General features: G+C 43.9%; 1 protein-coding gene across 5 annotated transcripts in view; it reads right to left on the reverse strand.

Annotated features, from left to right (window-relative positions):
- Positions 1-23477, reverse strand: part of LOC124798133 (alpha-N-acetylglucosaminidase) — a 366096-nt gene that overhangs the window by 173460 nt on the left and 169159 nt on the right. For all 5 annotated transcript variants that reach the window (XM_047261401.1, XM_047261398.1, XM_047261402.1 and 2 more), the window contains exon 11: positions 10644-10786. In XM_047261401.1, coding sequence (XP_047117357.1) covers positions 10644-10786 — 143 coding nt within the window. The remainder of the gene's footprint in view (positions 1-10643; positions 10787-23477) is intronic.

A 23477-nucleotide genomic window follows, 5' to 3' on the forward strand; every position in this document is an offset into this window, starting at 1 on the left:
TATCTGACAAATGTTGAATCAATGCCATTCAAATGGAAGTGTTACTCCACAAGATGGCTATTTAGATCTGTGCCATAATGGCAGCGAGCAGTTCCAGCACAGCCAGCCACATTGGGGATACCTCATCTGGACAACATGCTACCACCATGAACTCTTCTACTTTTCACCATAACCATGAAATGAGACTGGTTAAACAGGACACCACCAAGTGGAGAGGACTTGGTATTCTGTTTTGCTACATCTCCTTGGAAAGTGTCGGGCTTAGTGGCAGTATTACAAAATTCATTCCTTCAGATTTTAAGGGGATTCAACTTGTGACTAGAGGAACTCAGGTTATTTGGGCACTCACTTAGTCAAGAAAGTTTTTTTTCCTTCAGAAGTTAGTTAATGTGTTCATCCCAAATCTGTGAGTTTCTTTCTTTAGTTGCAAATAAAACTGTTTAAATGGTATACCTGGTGAAAACTTCATGTGATATAATTAAAGGAAGGGATATATCAGTTGGCAACAAGGTTTAAAAGAGCAAATTTTCATTCCACACATGCTGTTCGAGGTAGCCACTACAGCCTTCTAGGAATGTTTCAAGATGGCCACAGCCAACGAGTTGGTAGATTTGACACACCCTGTGATCATCCTGCTACAACTAATGCAGCAAACAAATGAGCTACAGATAGAAGAACTGGTGGCATTGACCAGGGCCAGAGCTACACGAATGGGTCGACACAACCATCCGCAATGTCCAGCAACATCATCATCACAACAGCATTTGAACGGGAGGTAAAGCCCTGGACCTGCTATACAGCCCAGATGGTGCAGCACTTCATTGTTCACACTATCAGAAGCGATACGCAGCAACATGCATTTTTGTGCAGTCCTTTTATGTGTACCATCTGATACAACAGTTGCATCCTGAATCAGACCCCACTCCCTATTGTATGCTACACTTAAAGCTAGCCTCACAAAATATTTTGATTCTCTAGTCCATGTGGCGCCAGCCAGGCACAAATTTTTTAGTTGCCACAAGCTACCGTCTGAATCTTATAGGAAATGGATGGCACGGCTTCAAGGTCTACCAAGATAGTGTCATTTCTGATGTACCGATGAACAGTGCAAACAATCCTATGCATCCTTCTTTCGAGACACGTTGCTTCTCTGTGCTCCCAATGATGTACTACACCAAGACTTATTAAAACTGAAGGACCCCCACATTGGATGCCTTCTTACCTATCATATCTGCTTTCGAACAACCAGTACACACCACAGCCTCTTTTCAGGACCCAATTTTTTTTTCCCCCCCCATCTCACCCAGCAGGATTCCAAGGATGACACAGAACCGTACAGCCATGGCTGACCTTGAAGTTTACCTTCGTGTATGGCAGACGAAATGTGCAATATGTGGAAAGGTAGGACACAAGGCAGAAGTTTGTCACTCTGCTTCAAGAATGTCAGTCAACTGGATGAACATAGAACCTCTGAAGCATATTGTCCTGTAGGAACCTTGAACAACAAGATATTGCTTTGGTCCAGGCAGTACTAAAACTTTCCCGAAGTTACTGGCTACTACAGTCAACATTAACACTGTTCCGGTAAAATTTCAGATAGGCATCGGATCCATAGTAACAATTACAGTCTGGCCCACATATCAAATGGTGAGCACACCCCCACTTCAGGGGGTGGCACCCACAAAGTGGCTCTCCCGGCAACACTGGCAAGGATGGGCACAGACATCACACATGTAACATGTCAGAACAAACAGTTTGCCCCTCCCAACTCTACTTTCCTTGTCCCACCACTTATATCCCCTGGTCCTGTGTTCATCTTGATGTTGCAGGTCCTTTTTTGGGCACCTCCTGACTCACTGCTGTAGACACAGAAAAAAATTTCTAGTTGTGACCAGGATGACCTATACATCCTTTGCCCATACCATCAAACCAAGTTTGCTCTTGAGGACCTTCCAGAAACAGGGAATGGCTCACAGTTCACTGCTTCAAAATTTTCCAATTTCTTCACTGCTAATGGTATTGCTCCTGTACATACTGCTCCTTTTCACCTAGCCTCAAATGGGTTAGTGAACAGATTTGTGAGTACCTCTGAGTAGTCTTTGTTAAAACCGACCCACCTATGAGACACTATCCCTTTTATTTTCGTCCTACCATGCTAGACTTCAATAAGGTACATCACCTGCCATAAGGCGCCATGGTGACCCACATTGATTGCACTATCAGTCAACTACCCCATGACACTGGACTCGCATTCGGGAGGACGACGGTTCAATCCCGCGTCCGGCCATCCTGATTTAGGTTTTCCGTGATTTCCCTAAATCACTCCAGGCAAATGCTGGGATGGTTCCTCTGAAAGGGCACGGCCGACTTCCATCCCCATCCTTCCCTGATCCGATGAGACCGATGACCACGCTGTCTGGTCTCCTTCCCCAAAAACAACCAACCAACTACCCCATGTGAGCAAGCCTACTCCCTATCCTCACAAGCCTACTCCCTGTCCATCTCGCTGCCACTGGTTTTTCATACACAATCCCATCTGGCTATGACACTCACCAGTGGACACGCCTGCTGGAGACAAGCATCCATCACTCGACTTATTGGATGTGCTATGGTCAAAGTTGAGCTCCCGGATGGGTTCCATCACCAGAAGCATACCAAGTTCAACTCTATCGAGATCCTTATGGAGGGCCTTACTCAGTTTTTTGTTCCAGACACTCTGATCAACCATTCCACATTCAGAAGTTTTGCAGCAGACATCCCCTAGCATGGACAATAACCGCATACATGATGATCGTTGATGAGCACCTCAGTCACAGCTAATAGACATGGATCAACGATCTGACATACATCCCCTGGAGATTGAATTCGAAAAAGACAAGGAAGACTGCCTCCTCCATCCTGGGGAAGGGGGGAGAGGGAGGGAGGGGGGAGGTTGCTCTGGCGACAAGTGCAACAGGCAACAACAGCAACACACACAATATACATCACATTGATGGTAATCCAGTCCATGCAAGGCAAAAATTCAAACCTGTCAGTTTATAGCACATCAACAGAGGGTGACACCAGAAGCAGGGCCAGCAGCAGGTTCAAGGTTCACGTGCACAGCCCCAATTAGCATTCACAGGTCAAATTATTTCCTACTTCCACCAAAACTAAGTTTGAGCCAAACAAACAAAAGTGTAACTCTGCAAGATGACTACTTAGACCCACGCCACGATGGCAGTGAGCATTATCAGCACAGCCAGCTACAATGGAGAGACGTTGCCTAGATGACGTGCAATATTGATCAACTCTTCTAGTCTTCATTGTCACCGTGAAGTGGGACTGGCCAAACAGGATGCTACCACATGCAGAGGACTTTGTATCCATGTGAAGGAGATGTAGCTGGTTTGCTACATCTCCTACACTTGAATAGTGTCGGGCCTAGTGCCAGTATTGTAAAATTCATTCCTACAGACTTTAAAGGGATTCAACCTGTGATGTTACTTTTTGGAACTTGGATTATTTGAGCATTCAATCAGTCTAGAAAGTTCTTATGTTCTTCAGAAGTTAGTCATTGTGTTCATCCCAATTCTGTGAGTTTATTTCTTATGTTGCAAATAAAACTGCTTAATTTGTATACCTGGTGAATGTTTCATGGGACATAACTAAAGGAAGGGCCATAGCAAATTCCCTTTCCCAGTTTCTCATTTTTCCTCGCAAAGCTTGCCCAATGAACATCCAGTACGAGCTACTGCTCAGTCTCGCTCCCATCCCTTTCATGTCCCTCAAAACTTACAACAGCAATCTGCTTATCTTTGTAAGTTGTAGATAATCGTTCTGTCCCCATATTTTATACATGCTACCTTCAGAAAGATCATGTTCCACTGTTAACAGCTTTCTTTAAATCTACAAATGTAATAAACATATGATGCTTTCCTCCAACCTTCTTCCAATGGGAGTCATAGGGCCGACAGCACTTCATGTGTTCCTACATTTCTCTGGAACGCTTCTACCAATTTTCCACTCTTCTATAAAAAAATCAGTTCATTTTGCAACCGTGACTGATTAAACAGATGGAAAAATGGAAATAAAATCCCATGCTTCTTGAAAGAGCGCAGGGGAACAATGCGGGAGACCCGCACCACCATACTAGCAAGGTCCTAATGGAGGTGGTTTGCCATTGCCTTTCTCTGACTGTAATGGGGATGAATGATGATGATGAAGATGACACAACACCACCCAGTCATCTCGGAGCAGGTGAAAATCCCTGACCCTGCCGGGCATCGAACCTGGGACCCCGTGCTTGGGAAGCGATAATGCTACCACAAGACCGTGAGCTGCGGGCGACTAAATAGATGGTTCTGTAATATAAATACACCTGCAGCACCTGCTTTCTTTGAAACTGCAATTATTACATAATTCTTTAACTCTGAGAGCAGTTCATCTGCCTCATATATCTTACAAACCAGATGCTAAAGTTCTGCATTTGTAGGTTCTGCCAAGAATCTCAATAATTCTGAGGTAATGTGATTTACTATACTTCTTCTTCCCTTTTTATAATGTTGTCTTCAAGATTTTTCCCTTATACTCCCCGTCTATACATTCTTCTCACCTTCCAGCCTTCCCTTCTTTACTTATTATTGGCCTGCCATTCAAGTTCTTGATATTCATACAGCTGCTTCTCTTTTTTCCAAAGGTCACTTTAATTTTCCTGTAGGTTGCTTCCATATTTTCCACAGTCATGCATGCTTCTGCAGCTTTAGATTTCTCCTCTGCTGTTCCTGCTTGGCCATTTTGCACTTCCTGTCAATCTCATATTTTAGACAACTGAATTCTGTTTTACCTGTTTCTTTTGCAAAGTTTATACATTTTTCTTCTTTCATCGATTATATTTAATACCTCTGATGTTATTGAAGGATTTCTACTGAACTTTGTCTTTTTGTAAATCTGACCCTCTGCTGCCTTAAATATTTCATCTCTTAAAGTTACACATTCACTTGATTCCCAGAAATGATGAGTGACGAGAACCTTTATACAAGAGATTTGTGTACATCACTGATAATGAATAATGTTCTGTTACATGGAATAAACATTTACATCACAAGTATTTAACTGATACATCATGGGAACCCAGACTAAGATATCACATCTGACAGCAAATGAATAAAACAGACAGTCCTTTATTTATTTATTGACGGGCAAGGGACATGATGCCACTCTGAGATTAATGAAAAAGAGTAGATAAGAAGTGCATAGTGGAACAAAATTGTTGAGGCTTTTGTGGACACTTGTTGACATATTACCTGTTGGCTTCTGTCTCCAGATCTTCATCCAATGATTGTTTAATGATTTTCCTTCAGTTCACCAGTATGTGAGACTGGGATTGAGAAATGTTTGCCTCTGTTACTGCTGAGGGCAGTGAAAAGTGAAAGTTATGAAGTATTTGAATGTTATGTTACCGGCAATAACTGATGAGGGAAACAGTATATTTTTTTTAACAAGTCATCAGTAAGAATGAAGACCACTGAAGTTGTTGGTGGCTCAATGAATACCAAATAAAACTCTTTTTTTCATACGTTATATTAAAAGGTAATCACCAACCCACAAAAATGAATAGTAAGTTAAGACAACAGAAGTAAAAAGAAAATTTTCAAAAAACAATGGAGTACCCGTTTTAACTTGTGCTCAGAAAATTAATAATGCTGGTGTTGTGTCACATAAAAAACTTTTCATTTTATACATAGTGCACCAGCACATACAGCTTATCATCTGCTTTCCTCTACAAACCATCACTTTCCAGCATTCCTCAGCAACTGTGCTTGCCATAAAGAAATCCATTTAGGATTTAATATCAACTCTTGTTAGTTACATTACATTTTTTCTACATTTATATCAAAAGGAAACAATGAAAACAGTTGGATAACCTATAACATAGCTGCAAGATATCATTACAGACCTCAATGATGTAATGACTGAATGAAAGAAAATTAGCAGATATATTTGTTTCCCAAAGGATTACAGTTTCAGAAGAACTGAATGAGTTATTCAAGAGAAGGAGCTTCACATGATTTATTCAAGATAAAGAGCTTCACAAACTGAGCTAGTCAATAATGTGTTGGTCCACCTCTGGTCTTTACATAAGCAGGTATTCGGTTTTGCATTCATTGATGGAAGTGTTGGATATCATGCCAAATTCTGCAGGTTAGATCATCAAAATCCCTAGCTGGTTGGAGGACCAATTGGGCAACCTTGCTGGCCAAGGTAGGGTTTGCCAATCATGAAGACAAGCAGTAGAAACTCTTCCTGTGTGCAGGCAGGCATTATCTTGCTCAAATGTAAGCCCAAGAAGGACAATAATATGGCATATAATATTGTTGACATACCGCTGTGCTGTAAGTGTGCCACGAATGACAACCAAAGGGGTCCCACTGTGAAAAGAAATGGCACCCCACACCATCATTCCTGGCATGAGGAATACGGCGGGCGACAGTCAGGTTTGTATGACACCACTGTCCAAGGCGTTTCCTGATACGTGTTTGCTGGTCATTGGGGCTCAATTCGAAGCAGGACTCATCACCAAAGACAATTCTACTCCAGTCAATGAGACTCCAGGCCAAAGACATATCTGGAGACATGCTCGAGACATGCTCGACAGTGGTGGGATACCAACCTGACTGTCACCCACCACAGGGTGTGACAACCAGGAGTGATGGTCAGGGGTGCCATTCTTTTCAAAGCAGGACCCCTTTGGTTGTCACCTGCAGCACCCTTACAGCACAGTAGTACATCAATTACACTCCTGGAAATTGAAATAAGAACACCGTGAATTCATTGTCCCAGGAAGGGGAAACTTTATTGACACATTCCTGGGGTCAGATACATCACATGATCACACTGACAGAACCACAGGCACATAGACACAGGCAACAGAGCATGCACAATGTCGGCACTAGTACAGTGTATATCCACCTTTCGCAGCAATGCAGGCTGCTATTCTCCCATGGAGACAATCGTAGAGATGCTGGATGTAGTCCTGTGGAACGGCTTGCCATGCCATTTCCACCTGGCGCCTCAGTTGGACCAGCGTTCGTGCTGGACGTGCAGACCGCGTGAGACAACGCTTCATCCAGTCCCAAACATGCTCAATGGGGGACAGATCCGGAGATCTTGCTGGCCAGGGTAGTTGACTTACACCTTCTAGAGCACGTTGGGTGGCACGGGATACATGCGGATGTGCATTGTCCTGTTGGAACAGCAAGTTCCCTTGCCGGTCTAGGAATGGTAGAACGATGGGTTCGATGACGGTTTGGATGTACCGTGCACTATTCAGTGTCCCCTCGACGATCACCAGTGGTGTACGGCCAGTGTAGGAGATCGCTCCCCACACCATGATGCCGGGTGTTGGCCCTGTGTGCCTCGGTCGTATGCAGTCCTGATTGTGGCGCTCACCTGCACGGCGCCAAACACGCATACGACCATCATTGGCACCAAGGCAGAAGCGACTCTCATCGCTGAAGACGACACGTCTCCATTCGTCCCTCCATTCACGCCTGTCGCGACACCACTGGAGGCGGGCTGCACGATGTTGGGGCGTGAGCGGAAGACGGCCTAACAGTGTGCGGGACCGTAGCCCAGCTTCATGGAGACGGTTGCGAATGGTCCTCGCCGATACCCCAGGAGCAACAGTGTCCCTAATTTGCTGGGAAGTGGCGGTGCGGTCCCCTACGGCACTGCGTAGGATCCTACGGTCTTGGCGTGCATCCGTGCGTCGCTGCGGTCCGGTCCCAGGTCGACGGGCACGTGCACCTTCCGCCGACCACTGGCGACAACATCGATGTACTGTGGAGACCTCACGCCCCACGTGTTGAGCAATTCGGCGGTACGTCCACCCGGCCTCCCGCATGCCCACTATACGCCCTCGCTCAAAGTCCGTCAACTGCACATACGGTTCACGTCCACGATGTCGCGGCATGCTACCAGTGTTAAAGACTGCGATGGAGCTCCGTATGCCACGGCAAACTGGCTGACACTGACGGCGGCGGTGCACAAATGCTGCGCAGCTAGCACCATTCGACGGCCAACACCGCGGTTCCTGGTGTGTCCGCTGTGCCGTGCGTGTGATCATTGCTTGTACAGCCCTCTCGCAGTGTCCGGAGCAAGTATGGTGGGTCTGACACACCGGTGTCAATGTGTTCTTTTTTCCATTTCCAGGAGTGTATATTCTATGCCATTTCTCATTGTCTTTCATGGCATGCCATACTGGGCTTACATTTCAGCAATATAATGCGCATCCGCACACAGTGAGAGTTTCTACTGCCTGTTTTAATGCCTACCAAACCCTACCTTGGCAAACAAGGTCGCTAGACCTCTCCCCAATTGAGAATGTTTGGAACATTATGGTCAAGGACCCCAACCAACTTGGGATTTTGACAATCTATCGAACCAACTGGACAGGATTTGGCATAATATTCCTCAGGAAAACATCCAACAACTGTATCAATCAATGCCAAGCTAAATAGCTGATTGTAGAAGGCCCTGAGGTGGACCAAGATGTTATTGGCTTGTTCAATTTGCGAAGCTCTTCCTCTTGAATGAATCATCCAATTTTTCTTTCTGTTTGGCTGCACATGTCGGATACTTCTATCTATTTCTGTCACATTCAGATAATTTCTTTGTGGTGTGTCTTTTTTTGTCTTAAAGCGTACTTTCTGATTTCAAAAAATGGCCAAAAGAATTCTTCATTAAAGAAATGTGTAATAACGACTGAGGATAATCTCTCCCAAATAAAAAAAAAAGTAATTATCTCAGACACAATTCTACTGTAATTCATAAAAATATATTTTTCTCTCACAAATCTGCTATGTGCAATTGGTTTCACTTACTCGAATCTTCAATGACAACAACACCACTGTTGTGCTAAGCTTCCTTGTAATGAATTATACTTCACGCAGCAAGACAATATGAAATATTTTCAAATTAATGCAGTAAGGAAATCTGAGACACATCTGCAAACTGGATTTTTTCATATCAGAAAAAGAAGATACCAAGAACAACAACATTAAGATGTCTGAACAAAGGATCAATGCCTTATACTGAACTGAACACATCTTTGCGAATTTTTTATAACACTCATAAGAAAATACACATATCAAAAAAAGTTTTGCATCACCTCGGTTCCAAGAGTTCCAGAACCTGTACAGAAAACTGGAATAGAGATCAACATAAACATCATTTCCGCCCGTTTTATTGCTCATGAAAACCACATGTTGCATGTTGTACCACCATACAGTGAGACCTTCAGAGGTGGTGGTCCAGACTGCTGTGCACACCGGTAACTCTAATACCCAGTAGCACATCCTCTTGCATTGACACATGGCTGTATTCCTCGTGGCATACTATCCACAAGTTCATCAAGACACTGTTGGTCCAGATTGTCCCACTCCTCAACGGCGATAAAGCGTAGATCCCTAGGAGTGGTTGGTGGCTCACGTCATCCATAAACAGCCATTTTAAATCCATCCCAGGCATGTTTGATAGGGTTCATGTCTGGAGAACACACTGGCCACTTTAGTCAAGGGATGTTGTTATTGTGAAGGAAGTCATTCCAAAGATATGCATGAAGGGGGCACGAATTGTCATCCATGATGACAAATGACTCGCCAATATGCTGCTGATATTGTTGCACTATCAGTCGGAGGATGGCATTCACGCATCATACGGCCATTACAGTGTCTTCCATGACCACCAGCAGTGTACGTCGGCCCCACATATTCCAGCCTAAAACAGCAGGGAACCTTCACCTCGCTGCACTCACTCGACAGTGTGTCTAAGGCATTCAGCCTGACCGTGTGGCCTCCAAACAGGTCTCTGACGATAGAAGGCATATGCGACACTCATCGATGAAGAGAATGTAATGCCAATCCTGAGTGGTCCATTCAGCATGTTGTTGGTCCCATCTGTACTGTGCTGCATGGTGTCGTGGTTGCAAAGATGGACCTCGCCATGGACATCGGGAGTGAAGTTGTGCATCATGCAGACTATTGCTCACATTTTGAGTTGTAACACGATGTCCTGTGGCTGTACAAAAAGCATTATTCAACATGGTGGTGTTGCTGTCAGGGTTCCTCTGAGCCATAATCCGTAGGCAGCGGTCATCCACTGCATTAGTAGCCCTTGTGTGGCCTGAGCAAGGCATGTCATCAACAGTTCCTGTCTCTCTGTATCTCCATGTCCGAACAACATCGCTTTGCTTCACTCCAAGACACCTGGACACTTCCCTGGTTGAGAGCCCTTCCTGGCACAAAGTAACAAAGTGGACGCGATCGAACCACAGTAATGATCGTCTATGCATGGTTGAACTACAGACAACACAAGCCATGTACCTCCTTCTTGGTGGAATGACTGGAACTGATCGGTTGCTGGACCCCCTCCGTCTGAAAGGTGCTGCTCATGCATGGTTGTTTAGATATTTGGGCGGGTTTAGTGACTTCTCTGAACAGTCAAAGGGACTGTGTCTGGGATACAACATCCACAGTCAACGTCTGTCTTCAGAAATTCTGGGAACCGGGGTGATGCAAAACTTTTTTTATGTGTGTAGACTGAACATATCTTAACATCTAAAACATAAAAGTCGACAGCCTGAAGAATACAAGTAAAGTTACCATTCTTTCAAATCAGCTGGTTCTTCTCTCCAAGACATTTCATTCATGAAGTCATACATAACATAATTCTGATTTATGCCTTCAGGGGTAAGTCCTGTTCCAACCATCGTACTGTTAGCCATACTTCTCCCTTGAAAAACACCCTGAAAACCAAAATTAAAAGATCACTATCTCCACACAGTACTAAGCAAAAAGTACACTTATTAGTCATGCCTAATCCATGTACTGCTTGATGATAAATAATTATGAAAACAGCTAATACATCTTACATCACAGATTAATAGACCTATTTACAAGAGTAAATGGCTTATTTCACATTCAATGGAAAACAAAAATTAATGTGATTTCTATGTTTCAATGGTAATTAAACCAAATGAGCAACTATACAAAAGAAACTTAATTCCTAACATGGTGGAAAACTATGTACTTGTCTATGAGAGAAATATTTCAAGCCCCCGCTCTAAGTCGCAATATTTTAACAAGGAGTATGATTTGTGATCATAGGCCAAAATGATTTCCATTAGTGACACATATCATCCCAAAGTTTTCCCTTCATGACTAACATACGACAGTCTCCTGTCTCTCCTGTTTACATATTTGCACATTAAAATAATTCTATAATGCCATCAACCAAACATGAGAATGAGGCTTCGTTATTTCCTATCTTACTACCCTACCAGGCATTTCCGTATCTTATGGACATCAATGTCTAAACAGTTGTAAAGCTCTTCTTCACTTTGCTTTGATCAATACCAAAGGACACTGTCCAAGAGCTACAAGTGGCAAATGTTTATGTGGCAAATGCTGTTTATTGCTCGACGCCTCAATTGCAAACCAATAGTTACTTTTACTCCTTCCATTGTTTGATCAATTTTTCCATGCAATAACCAGGTCACTAACCAGGAACACAGTGCAAAATAATATTGCTGGACTGTGTATTAACAATACTAAACATAAAACACTCTCATGAACTTGTGGGAAATCCAGTATGGAATATGATACGCACACAGGGATAAAACACTACTCACCAAACAGAGGCAACATACAGCAATGGAAAACCATGACGAAAAGATGGTAAATTCATCAGCTTTAGGACAAAGCCTTCTTCAGAGGTGACGAACACTCAACTACACCTCACATCCACTGTTGTTTCTGATTCTGTCATCTAACTGAGATGAATAACAATCTTGGTTGGGGTGGATGCAGAGGAAATAGATAGGGTGTGGAGTGAGGAGGCAGAACACTGGAATGAGTGAAGGTCATGCTGGGGATAGAAAAAGCATACACATGCAGAGCAGGGTAGGATGGACAATCCAAGAGCTGGAGTGGGTCTCATAGTAGAATAGTGTGACAATCTATCATGGATGGTGTGCACGAAGTATTGTATGAGCATAACCATTACCTGACAGTGGCAACACGCTGGGCCCACCAGTTTAAGCAAGCTGGGTTAATTTTACTTCCCCTCTTGTTTTGACATTAGCCTCCTTAAACTTCATTTTTTCATGTTTAACTAATTAGCATTGACATATGTGAGTATAACCTGCATTTTCATAATAGAGAAATGTTGGCCCTCAGTTTTAAAGAATATAACACCAGATCTAATTTCGTGCTTAGTTTTATGTATGTAATTGATTTCCTAATTTATTTTGACTATTCCTAGTTAGTATCTTTTGTTATAGGTTAAAATCAGTAATTGTTTCGTAACTTAAATTCTACTGTTGACTTATAAACAAATATAAATTCTATACTAATTTTAAACATTTGGGGGAACAACTAATTGTAATCTTAAAGTATCTATTTGGCTCTATTCAAAAACATGTTAGCAAAGCCAGCCCTTAATTAACTCCAAAATAATTAACAGTTTTGTCAAAAGTATTGTTTGTGTACTTATATTTGTTAATTTCATGACTTAAACAAATAATTTGGCTTATCCCTTGTAGTAGAGGAAACTGAAAAAGAACCACTTTTTTGATGTATTCAGTTAATTTAACGAGTTAAGTTTTTAATTGTAATTTCTGTAAATTAAACTCCGAACAATGAATAGTTTCAGTGCCTATTATTGTGAGGATATATAAGGGCCTGATTTTTGGTCACGAGACAGTCAGTCCACAGCTGAGTTTCATACGAGAAACCTGTGTTGGTTAGAACAACAGCAATGCTTCATCTTAACTGCAGAATAAGTGTTAAACAATTAGGCCATGTGTAAAAACAATGACAATGTCTGCTCCATATGTACCTTTCCATTCTTCCAAGAACTATGAGCCTTGTGGTTAGGTTTTTACTGCTTGTAGATGTTCAATAGTAAACTATTGTAGCAGTATGTAGATGTTCACCTGCTAACTATTAATGAGGCTTATGGAAAGTTAAACGATAGTGCACTGGCCATATAACTGTGTAATATTGGGGTGGGGGTGGGGGTTGTGAACAGGAAAAGTAAAAGACTGAGAAACGCAACTGTGCATTGGTCGGTTACATCATTTACAGTAGACAGTAGTTGCACATCAACAACCCATTCAGCCAGCGTAGCGATGCAGTACACTGACACTGAGGACAACAAATGAAGAAACAAAGCGGGCGAGCGTCGTCACATGTGGTACCCCAGGTGAGGACTATTGTACGTGGGCACAACAAACTAGAACTCACAAACTGTGACAGTGAAGTGTGAACTAGGGCAGATTACAGGGATTTAAATGGAAGAGATAATACAGCCAATCAGCACTGGGGTTTTATGGCCACAGTAGGATAGGAACCAATCAGTGAGTGGGTTCTATGGAAGCATCCATTGAGTACAGGAGCAGCACGCAGGTGACACAGCCGACTGAGATAAAGAAGGCACCTTGACGAGAGAATTACAACTTGCCACAGCCATTCAGATCCGAGATGACAACCACAGCGGAGCAGCAGCAGACGTGTGATTAAAAACAAGGTAATTCATTGCAAAAGCTGTTTTGTATTAAGTGATATATAATGAGTGACCTTAATGAACAAGACAGAGTGACTGAGGACAAAGCTATAGAGATTAAGTTGTTAAATGAACAGAAGGACGTGAGTGTGACTGGTTCTGTATACAATAGTAATTATTAATCAGACATGAATGTAACTTTGAAGGATGGTTATGGAAGTCCTATTTTAAAGAGCGAAATGGATGAAAACAGTAGTGAAGTGGATGAGGTTGTTAAGGTTAAGGAAGAGGAATCTAGAAGCAAAAGTGAGCAGGAGCAAAAGTGTACGGCAGACGGAAAAGTGGAAGCGATGTTAAGGCAAATTATGAGTCATTTGAATAGTATGGAAATAGTTTGAAAGAAGACATTCGGAGGCGAGGAATAGTATTAAGAAACTAGTACATAATACTAATAAGAAATTAACATTGAGCAGTAAATCTATAGAGCAGAGAGAGAAACTTTGTGATGACCAGAGTAGCAAGGTGGAGGTTTTCGAAAAATAATGTGCTGAAAATAGGGTTAAACTTGAGAATCAAATCAATCAGATTAAAAATGATTCAGAAACTGAGGTAGAAACCAAGTAGGCAGTAGTGGAAGAGGAAAAACTGGAAAAATGGCTCTGAGCACTATGGGACTGAACTTCTGAGGTCTTCAGTCAAAAATGGAAAAATTAAATGAAAATGTAGATTCACAATTGACTGAAATAGAGATAAACATGGAAGAAGTAAAAAATCTAAAGCATAGCGTAAGTGACAGTGGGTCTGATTCTGACAGCAGTGGTAATGATGATAGCAATGACAAATCCAGTAGTGATGAGGATCAAGTATTCAAATTTATAATTGATAATGATGGCAATGTGTTAAGTAAAGAAAGAATAAAGGAGGATTATGTTAGTCCTAATGAAGAATTAGAGTTTCAGAGTGTTAATGAGGAAGAGGACCATGCTATCTGTCATTTGACTGCGTCTGATAATCATTTTGGTTAGCAGGATGATAGTTTTTCGAGGAAAAAAGATTAATGAGGATTTGTTGTATGAAGAAGATCACATGGCAAGCAAAAAGGAAGTGTGTCACCTTGTAATAACAGCAAGTGTACAAGGTATACATGTTAAGTGTTTACTAGACAGCGGTAGTGATCTGAATCGTATTTCACAGCCATTTTTTGAACCTATTACGAATGCAGAGGGTATAGTAGTAATGCATGTTTCTGGAATAAAAATTATTGGTGCTGCTGGTAAGCTATCAAAGTGTGTGAGACAAGAAGTACTAGTAACTGTGGAATTGGCAGGACAGCTCTTGGAGCACAATTTTTGGTGATTCAAAATTTCAGCATTGATGTAACATTTGGGACTAATTTCTTGTGCAATTAACAAGTAGGGGGTTCAACATTCTGTGTTGGATTCATTATGTGGCGATAATGCTTACCCCAGCTGTGTGTCTCATTTTTCATGTTTCCTGAGTCAGTCACACTCTTCTCCTATCCTAACTGTAATTTATAAGTGAATCAGAATTAGTAAAGTGGTACCATGGTTAATGAATTTCTTTCAAACAAGGAGGTAAGGTAAACAGAAAATGAAAGGTGTCAGCGTAAGTGGAGGATAATAAGTAATCAGCTCATGTGTGCAGCAGCAGAGGCAATAAGCAGTATAAACCATCTTGAATATGAGGTCTTAATGCTAACTGTGGTACCGTCAAACAGGGTGATTTTGGACGGTTTTGTCGTTATTTTGATTGTAACTTTCGTATATATTGTTAGATTAAATTGATTGTTATGGAAGTGGTAGGGTGTATGTGTAGAAAATAAAATATCCCAGAACCAGAAAGTGTATGTGTAGGTATATTTATCTGTGGCAGTTAAATAAAGTGTCAGAAGTCACCCCATGGATTGGGGTGATTTCGGACACATGTGTTTTTTAAATCTCTGTCCGAAGTTACAGTATATAGAGGGCGAATTCGGACAGTTACTGCCTCTTTTAAACTCTACACGCTTTTTATTTGATTTTGGTGACATTTTATACATTTTAAGGTAGCCCATTTTTACGAATAAGTGTTATGGAATGATGGTTTCATCATTTTGTTGCTAGGTGGGAGATTTTCCAGCTTTGCCTTGATATTGGAGAAAAATATCTTAACAGTCTGTTTGTTCACTTCTACACAAGCTCATTTAATATTTTAGCTTAAGTGAACGGAAAGATCTTCTGACTGTCGTTTGAGGCAATTATTACAAAATTTCTTCTCTTTTCGGCCAGATTTATCGAGGTAGCCTTTAACTAAATACCTAATATCCAATTTAGTCAAGGGAAATCCCTAATGTGCAGCCCTCAAGATACCTCGCTTCAACATTTCTTCTTCTTCTTTATTTAGCACTGGCTGTCCTCTCATTTTTTTCGGATGTGCTTCCTGCACTTTATTTTGTAGAGTTGATTTAGGTATACCTTACAAATCACATGCTTTTCTGTACAATAATTTACCACTCTGAATATTACAAACAGCTTTATCTAAAAGTTCCGGGTCATAACTACACTGTACTGTAGCACCTCTCCTGCTCTTATACATTCTTAGCATTGTCTGAAATCACCCCAAACAATACACAGTTTAACAAAAACCGTCATTATTTTACAACCTTGCACTGGAAACTCGACAAACTTGTACCAGAGATTGTCTCAATGCTGTTAGCTACTGAGTGCGTCGACAATTATGGTTACAATAACTTCCCGCTTGATGCAACAATAGAAAGTTTGCACTTTACAATAATGCATGGATTTTTTACACTGAGACTGTTCGTCAATTATTCACCTAGGGAAACAATTGACACAAAATAAAAGTTGTGGAAAGCGATAAATGCAATCTTGCGCTTAAAATAAGAGGCGCACGGACGTTAAAAATAAGTAACTCTTTGTTTCTATGCAGTGGCAAAGAGCAAATAAGCCATACTGTCCGAATTCGCCCCGGCTTCCGAAATCACCCCGTTTGACGGTAAAGTAGAAGTGTTAGTGCTCTGTGCAATCAGTATATAGAGATACAGAAGTGTGTCATGGTACAGCCTTTTCTAACACTAAGGAATTACAATTTTAAACCTAGTTGCCAAGAGTCATGCATGTGGAATGTATTATTAAGATTTGTATGTATATCACCCTTCAGGCTGGAATCTCAAGCAAATTGATGGAATACAGTGAAATAATAGTTTTTCTGAGTGATCATTTTGTCAGATCGGTAATGAGAGTTAAGTTTGCCTCAGCATAAGAATCTGTTGCTGTGGAGTGATTTTCAGTAGAGTCAGTTTTGCATTAGATAAGCAGAGCACAGGTGTTTATTGGTTAATGAAATAATAAATCAATGGATAATGTTAGTGTGGTGTCACCGCCAGACACCACACTTGCTAGGTGGTAGCTTTTAAATCGGCCGCGGTCCGGTAGTATACGTCGGACCCGCGTGTCGCCACTGTCAGTGATCGCAGACCGAGCGCCACCACACGGCAGGTCTAGAGAGACGTACTAGCACTCGCCCCAGTTGGACAGCTGACTTTGCTAGCGATGCTACACTGACGAAGACTCTCTCATTTGCCGAGAAGATAGTTAGCATAGCCTTCAGCTAAGTCAATTGCTACGACCTAGCAAGGCGCCATATTCAATTGATATTTATTATATGAAGCATGTATCATCAAGAGCGATGTTCTACAATTATGGATTAAAGTTAAGTATTCCAGAAGCTACGTAGTTTTCTTTATAGCATTCATTACGTATCCTGTTTCAGACGTCACGCCAGCCTGCGTGAGTTTAAGCGCGTGCCTTTCGGCTTCCTCTCATTGTGTCTAGGCTGTCTTGTCTAGACACAACATTTTTGGCGACGAGTCTCAAAAGAGGATTTAGCGTTCGTATTGCACTAATTTACTTGTGTCATGGCTTCGCCACAATCTCCAGATGTACTGTCCGAATTTTATCGCTTGCAGAATCAGCAGACGCAGGCGTTATTGGATGCCCTTGGACAGCTCGTCCAGGGTCAACGTGCAATGCAAAATGATGCGACCGCCGCCGCTCCACCGCTACCGCAGCCACAACACGCAGTTGCACCACCTTTTCGTCAATTTGATGCGGCACTGGAAAGCTGGACGGAGTGGTCATGCCAATTTGGATTCCATCTCGCCGCCTACAGAATTCAAGGTAATGAGCAGCAGCCTCACTTACTGTCATGTGTCGGCGTCCAGACGTACCGTGTGATAGTGAAATTGTTTCCCCTCCACGACGTAGCAACTCTGTCCTACGAAGAAATTTTGTCTGCATTAGATGCATATTTCAAGGAATCAGTCAATGTAGTTGCAAAAAGGTATACGTTCTTTCGTACAAAACGTACGGCCGGTCAAACTAATCGGGAGTGGGTTGCAACTTTGCAAGGCCTTACTAGGGATTGTGCTTTTGAGTGTGAATGTGGACTCCCTTATTCAGATACTATGGTGCGTGATGCAATTGCACAGAACGTTGCTGATGTTCGTATACGGGAGCAAATTTTGAAACTAGTCAATCCCTCCCTTCAACAAGTGATAGACATATTAGATAGGCAAGACACACTTGACTTTGCTCAGGAATCATTTGCAACTTCACTAGCCGTGTGTCACATTAACCGGCCCGCCGGGCGAGCTGCACGGAACTGTAAACAGCCCTCGCGCTCGTCCGCGCAGCTGCCGCCAAGCTCTCAACCACGTGTCCCGCGGCAGCAAGCAAATGCAGTACTAAAGTCATGCCCGCGGTGTGCTACTAGACATTCGCGTGAGAATTGCCCGTCACGCCAAGCTATTTGCTTTTTCTGTAATAAACGAGGACATGTTCAAAGTGTTTGCCTGAAAAAGCTCAGAACGGACACTCACACCCATTCCAGGCCCTTTGCTTCGCGCCGGAATCGGAATCGAACCAAGAATACTCAGGCTCGTGAACCTTCGCCCATGGAAATTCATGTAGTTCATTCCACTCCGCCCAGTGCCGCTCTCTCTAACAGTGACTGTGTTCGTCCCACAAATAGTGTGCGTCGACGTCGACGGAAATCCCGTCAAGTCGCAAGTGCTTCTGTACCAGTGTCTATTCACGTTGCACGAGACAGTCGCTCTTGTCGTCAGCAGGACAATAAACTTTTTGTAGACTTGGACATTCATGGCAAGGTCATACCATTCCAGCTCGATACCAGAGCTGCAGTTTCATTGATCAATAAAGACACGTACAAACTACTGGGCACACCTCCGTTGCGTGCCGCAAATGTTACGTTAAATAGTTTTTCAGGTCAGAATATCCCTGTGTTAGGACAGTGCAGCCTTCTTGCAACATACGAGGGACAAACAAAACTTGTGTCTTTTTACGTCCTTCGTTCTTCTTCTGCAGTGAACTTGTTTGGTTTAGATTTAGTTCAGTTGTTTAACTTGTCTATAGTCAATCAGGTCCTATCAGTGAATCAGACTGTGCCTTCGGCCAGTGTTTCTAGTCTATGTGAAGAAGTTGCAGACATTTTTGCACCAGGCCTAGGTTGCGCTAAGAACTATAAAGCCCATTTGGAACTGAAAGTAAACGCGCAACCGAAATTTTTCAGAGTGCGCAATGTTCCCCCTGCATTGCGTGATGAGGTGTGATTGAACGTATGCAGGCTTCTCTCTGGGCATCACCCTTAGTAATTTTGCTAAAACCTTCCGGAAAATTGAGACTTTGTGTGGACTTCAAGGCAACAGTGAATCCACAACTAGTGACTGCAACTTATCCTTTACCCCGCCCGGAAGATCTTTTTGACAAACTGTGCCCGGGTAAATATTTTTCGAAATTGGACATAGCAGATGCGTACTTGCAACTACCAGTGGACGACCAATCCCAGCGCGTCTTGGTGGTTAACACGCATCTTGGTTTGTACCGATTCAAAAGACTGCCATTCGGGTGTGCATCCGCTCCTGCATTGTTTCAGCAATATCTGCAAACTGTTTGTGCCTCGGTCCCTACTGCAGCAAACTATCTGGACGATATTGTGATCTCCAGAAAGACTGAAGAAGAACATTTAGCCAACCTCCGAACATTATTTCAGGTCTTGCGACAAAATGGTCTTCGCTTGCGGAAGGACAAATGTGTGTTTTTTGCTCATGACTTACCATATTTGGGAAATGGAATCAATGCACAAGGCATACAGCCGAGTCCAGAGCACCTCCGTGCCATACAGGACTTGCCTTCGCCGAAGAATTTGAAGCAGCTACAGAGTGTTTTGGGAAAAATTAACAATTATCATCGCTTTCTGCGCAATGCCTCTTCCATTTCAGCTCCGCTTCATCGCTTACGCCGTAAAGGTGTTCCGTTCGTCTGGACGACGGAATGCGAACGCGCCTTTCGCCAGTTGAAATCGGCGTTGCTTTCTAATACTTGCCTTACGCCATTCGATCCCCAGAAACCCCTTTTGTTAATGGTAGATGCATCGGATTTCGGGATTGGTGCTGTGCTTGCGCACAAAGATGGATCGCATGATCGCCCTATTGCCTTTGCGTCCAAATTGCTCTCGTCTGCGCAAAGAAATTATTCACAGATAGAGAAAGAAGCTTTGGCTCTCGTCTTTGGTGTTACTAAGTTTCATGATTTCTTGTATGGTCGTCACTTTACCATCATCACAGACCACAAACCTTTGACATCGCTTTTTCATCCGAACAAGCCTGTACCTCCATTCGATTCTTCCGAACTTGCTTGCATGTTCATTGATGCGGAAACCAATGACGTGGTCGAATCGTTTCCGATTGATTTTCGTCGTGTAGCTACTTCCACAGCTGCTGACCCTGTCCTTGCTACCGTTTTGCGTTTTGTTGCTACGTAATGGCCCTTGTCGAAATCACGGATCGAGGATCCGTTGGTTCGCCGATTTTTTGCTCACAAGGAGAGACTTTTTGTATGACGTGGTGTTTTGCTGTTGCATTCTGATAATGATCAGTCCAGGGTCGTGGTCCCACGTTCGTTACAGTGCTCTGTCTTACGGCTTCTCCACCAAAGACATTGGGGTATAGTGCGAACGAAACAGCTTGCTCGTCAGCACTGTACTTGGTTCGGAATCGATGCTGCGATTACAAATATGTGCTCTTCTTGCATGGCGTGTGCCGAACAACAATCCGCACCACCGCGGAAATTCTTTGCATGGCCGAAAGCCACTTCCCCTTGGCAACGCTTGCACATAGATTTTGCTGGTCCATTCTGGAATGCTCGATGGTTGGTTGTGGTCGATTCCTTCAGTAATTTTCCTTTTGTTGTCCGGATGTCTTCCACGACGTCATCTGCCACCATCCAAGCGTTATCCGCTATCTTTTGCATTGAAGGTCTTCCACAGACTATTGTTTCCGACAATGGCCCACAATTCATGTCCGCAGAATTTCAGTCATTCTGCAAGGTCCATGGTATTCAACATCTGACATCCGCGCCGTTTTCACCTCAGTCAAACGGTGCCGCTGAACGATTGGTCCGGACTTTCAAGACACAGATGTTGAAGCTGAAAGAGTCGCATTCTCGGGAGGACGCGTTATTGCTCTTCTTGTCCTCGTATCGCTCTCAGCCCCGAGATGGTCGCTCGCCGGCTGAGTTGCTCCACGGTCGTCCTCATCGAACCTTGATGTCTTTGCTGCACCCGCCGCATCAGGTTCCTGTGCAGCGGCAGACGCCTGCTTTTGCTCCAGGCGACGTTGTATACTATCGCAACTATCGAGGTTCACGGCGTAGGCTCGCAGGGCGCATTCTTCGCTGCCTCGGCCACGCTATGTATTTGGTTTTGGGGGCCTCTGGTGAGGTGCGTCAGCATCTCAATCAGCTGCACCTCTGTCGTCACACGGGTTCTGCCGCTCCCCGTCTGCTTTCAGCGACGGTGCCGTCCGGTCAGCGCCCTGGGGACCCATCTACTGGCTCGCCTCATCCCCAGGTGTTACCGACACTGCCTTCCATTTTGCCACATGGCGACGCGCCGCCGCGTGTTCTCCCGCCGGTGACGCCCGCGGTGGACGCTTCGCTGCAACCGCCAGGCGCCTCCCTGGCTCACGCGCCGCCGATCGCTTCCCGTGACCGGCTATCCTCCGACATGGACCTCTTGCCCGCTCTGGACAAGATGTCGTCTTCGCCCGTCGGGTACCCCGACGCGATGGAGGTCGAATCTTCGGCCCCTCCTGTCTCTTTAAGGGCGCATACACCGCCTGTTGGCGTGCACCCTGGACTAGGTTATCAGGCGTTTCCTAGCTCCCCTCGGACCGAATGGCCGGGTGCGGGTGGCACAGCCTCGCCTGTTGTTAGGCTCCCCACCTCGTCGCATACGTCAACATGGGGTCCTCCCCACGGCGGGCGGAAGCCTTATAACACAACGTCCGCCGATTTGCGGGGGAGGAATGTGGTGTCACCGCCAGACACCACACTTGCTAGGTGGTAGCTTTTAAATCGGCCGCGGTCTGGTAGTATACGTCGGACCCGCGTGTCGCCACTGTCAGTGATAGCAGACCGAGCGCCACCACACGGCAGGTCTAGAGAGACGTACTAGCACTCGCCCCAGTTGGACAGCCGACTTTGCTAGCGATGCTACACTGACGAAGACTCTCATTTGCCGAGAAGATAGTTAGCATAGCCTTCAGCTAAGTCAATTGCTACGACCTAGCAAGGCGCCGTATTCAATTGATATTTATTATATGAAGAATGTATCATCAAGAGCGATGTTCTACAATTATGGATTAAAGTTAAGTATTCCAGAAGCTACGTAATTTTCTTTATAGCATTCATTACGTATCCTGTTTCAGACGTCACGCCAGCCTGCGTGAGTTTAAGCGCGTGCCTTTCGGCTTCCTCTCATTGTGTCTAGGCTGTCTTGTCTAGACACAACATTTTTGGCGACGAGTCTCAAAAGAGGATTTAGCGTTCGTATTGCACTAATTTACTTGTGTCATGGCTTCGCCACAATCTCCAGATGTACTGTCCGAATTTTATCGCTTGCAGAATCAGCAGACGCAGGCGTTATTGGATGCCCTTGGACAGCTCGTCCAGGGTCAACGTGCAATGCAAAATGATGCGACCGCCGCCGCTCCACCGCTACCGCAGCCACAACACGCAGTTGCACCACCTTTTCGTCAATTTGATGCGGCACTGGAAAGCTGGACGGAGTGGTCATGCCAATTTGGATTCCATCTCGCCGCCTACAGAATTCAAGGTAATGAGCAGCAGCCTCACTTACTGTCATGTGTCGGCGTCCAGACGTACCGTGTGATAGTGAAATTGTTTCCCCTCCACGACGTAGCAACTCTGTCCTACGAAGAAATTTTGTCTGCATTAGATGCATATTTCAAGGAATCAGTCAATGTAGTTGCAAAAAGGTATACGTTCTTTCGTACAAAACGTACGGCCGGTCAAACTAATCGGGAGTGGGTTGCAACTTTGCAAGGCCTTACTAGGGATTGTGCTTTTGAGTGTGAATGTGGACTCCCTTATTCAGATACTATGGTGCGTGATGCAATTGCACAGAACGTTGCTGATGTTCGTATACGGGAGCAAATTTTGAAACTAGTCAATCCCTCCCTTCAACAAGTGATAGACATATTAGATAGGCAAGACACACTTGACTTTGCTCAGGAATCATTTGCAACTTCACTAGCCGTGTGTCACATTAACCGGCCCGCCGGGCGAGCTGCACGGAACTGTAAACAGCCCTCGCGCTCGTCCGCGCAGCTGCCGCCAAGCTCTCAACCACGTGTCCCGCGGCAGCAAGCAAATGCAGTACTAAAGTCATGCCCGCGGTGTGCTACTAGACATTCGCGTGAGAACTGCCCGTCACGCCAAGCTATTTGCTTTTTCTGTAATAAACGAGGACATGTTCAAAGTGTTTGCCTGAAAAAGCTCAGAACGGACACTCACACCCATTCCAGGCCCTTT

Source organism: Schistocerca piceifrons, chromosome 5 (assembly GCF_021461385.2).
Source record: "Schistocerca piceifrons isolate TAMUIC-IGC-003096 chromosome 5, iqSchPice1.1, whole genome shotgun sequence".
NCBI classification, from domain to species: Eukaryota; Metazoa; Arthropoda; class Insecta; order Orthoptera; family Acrididae; genus Schistocerca; species Schistocerca piceifrons.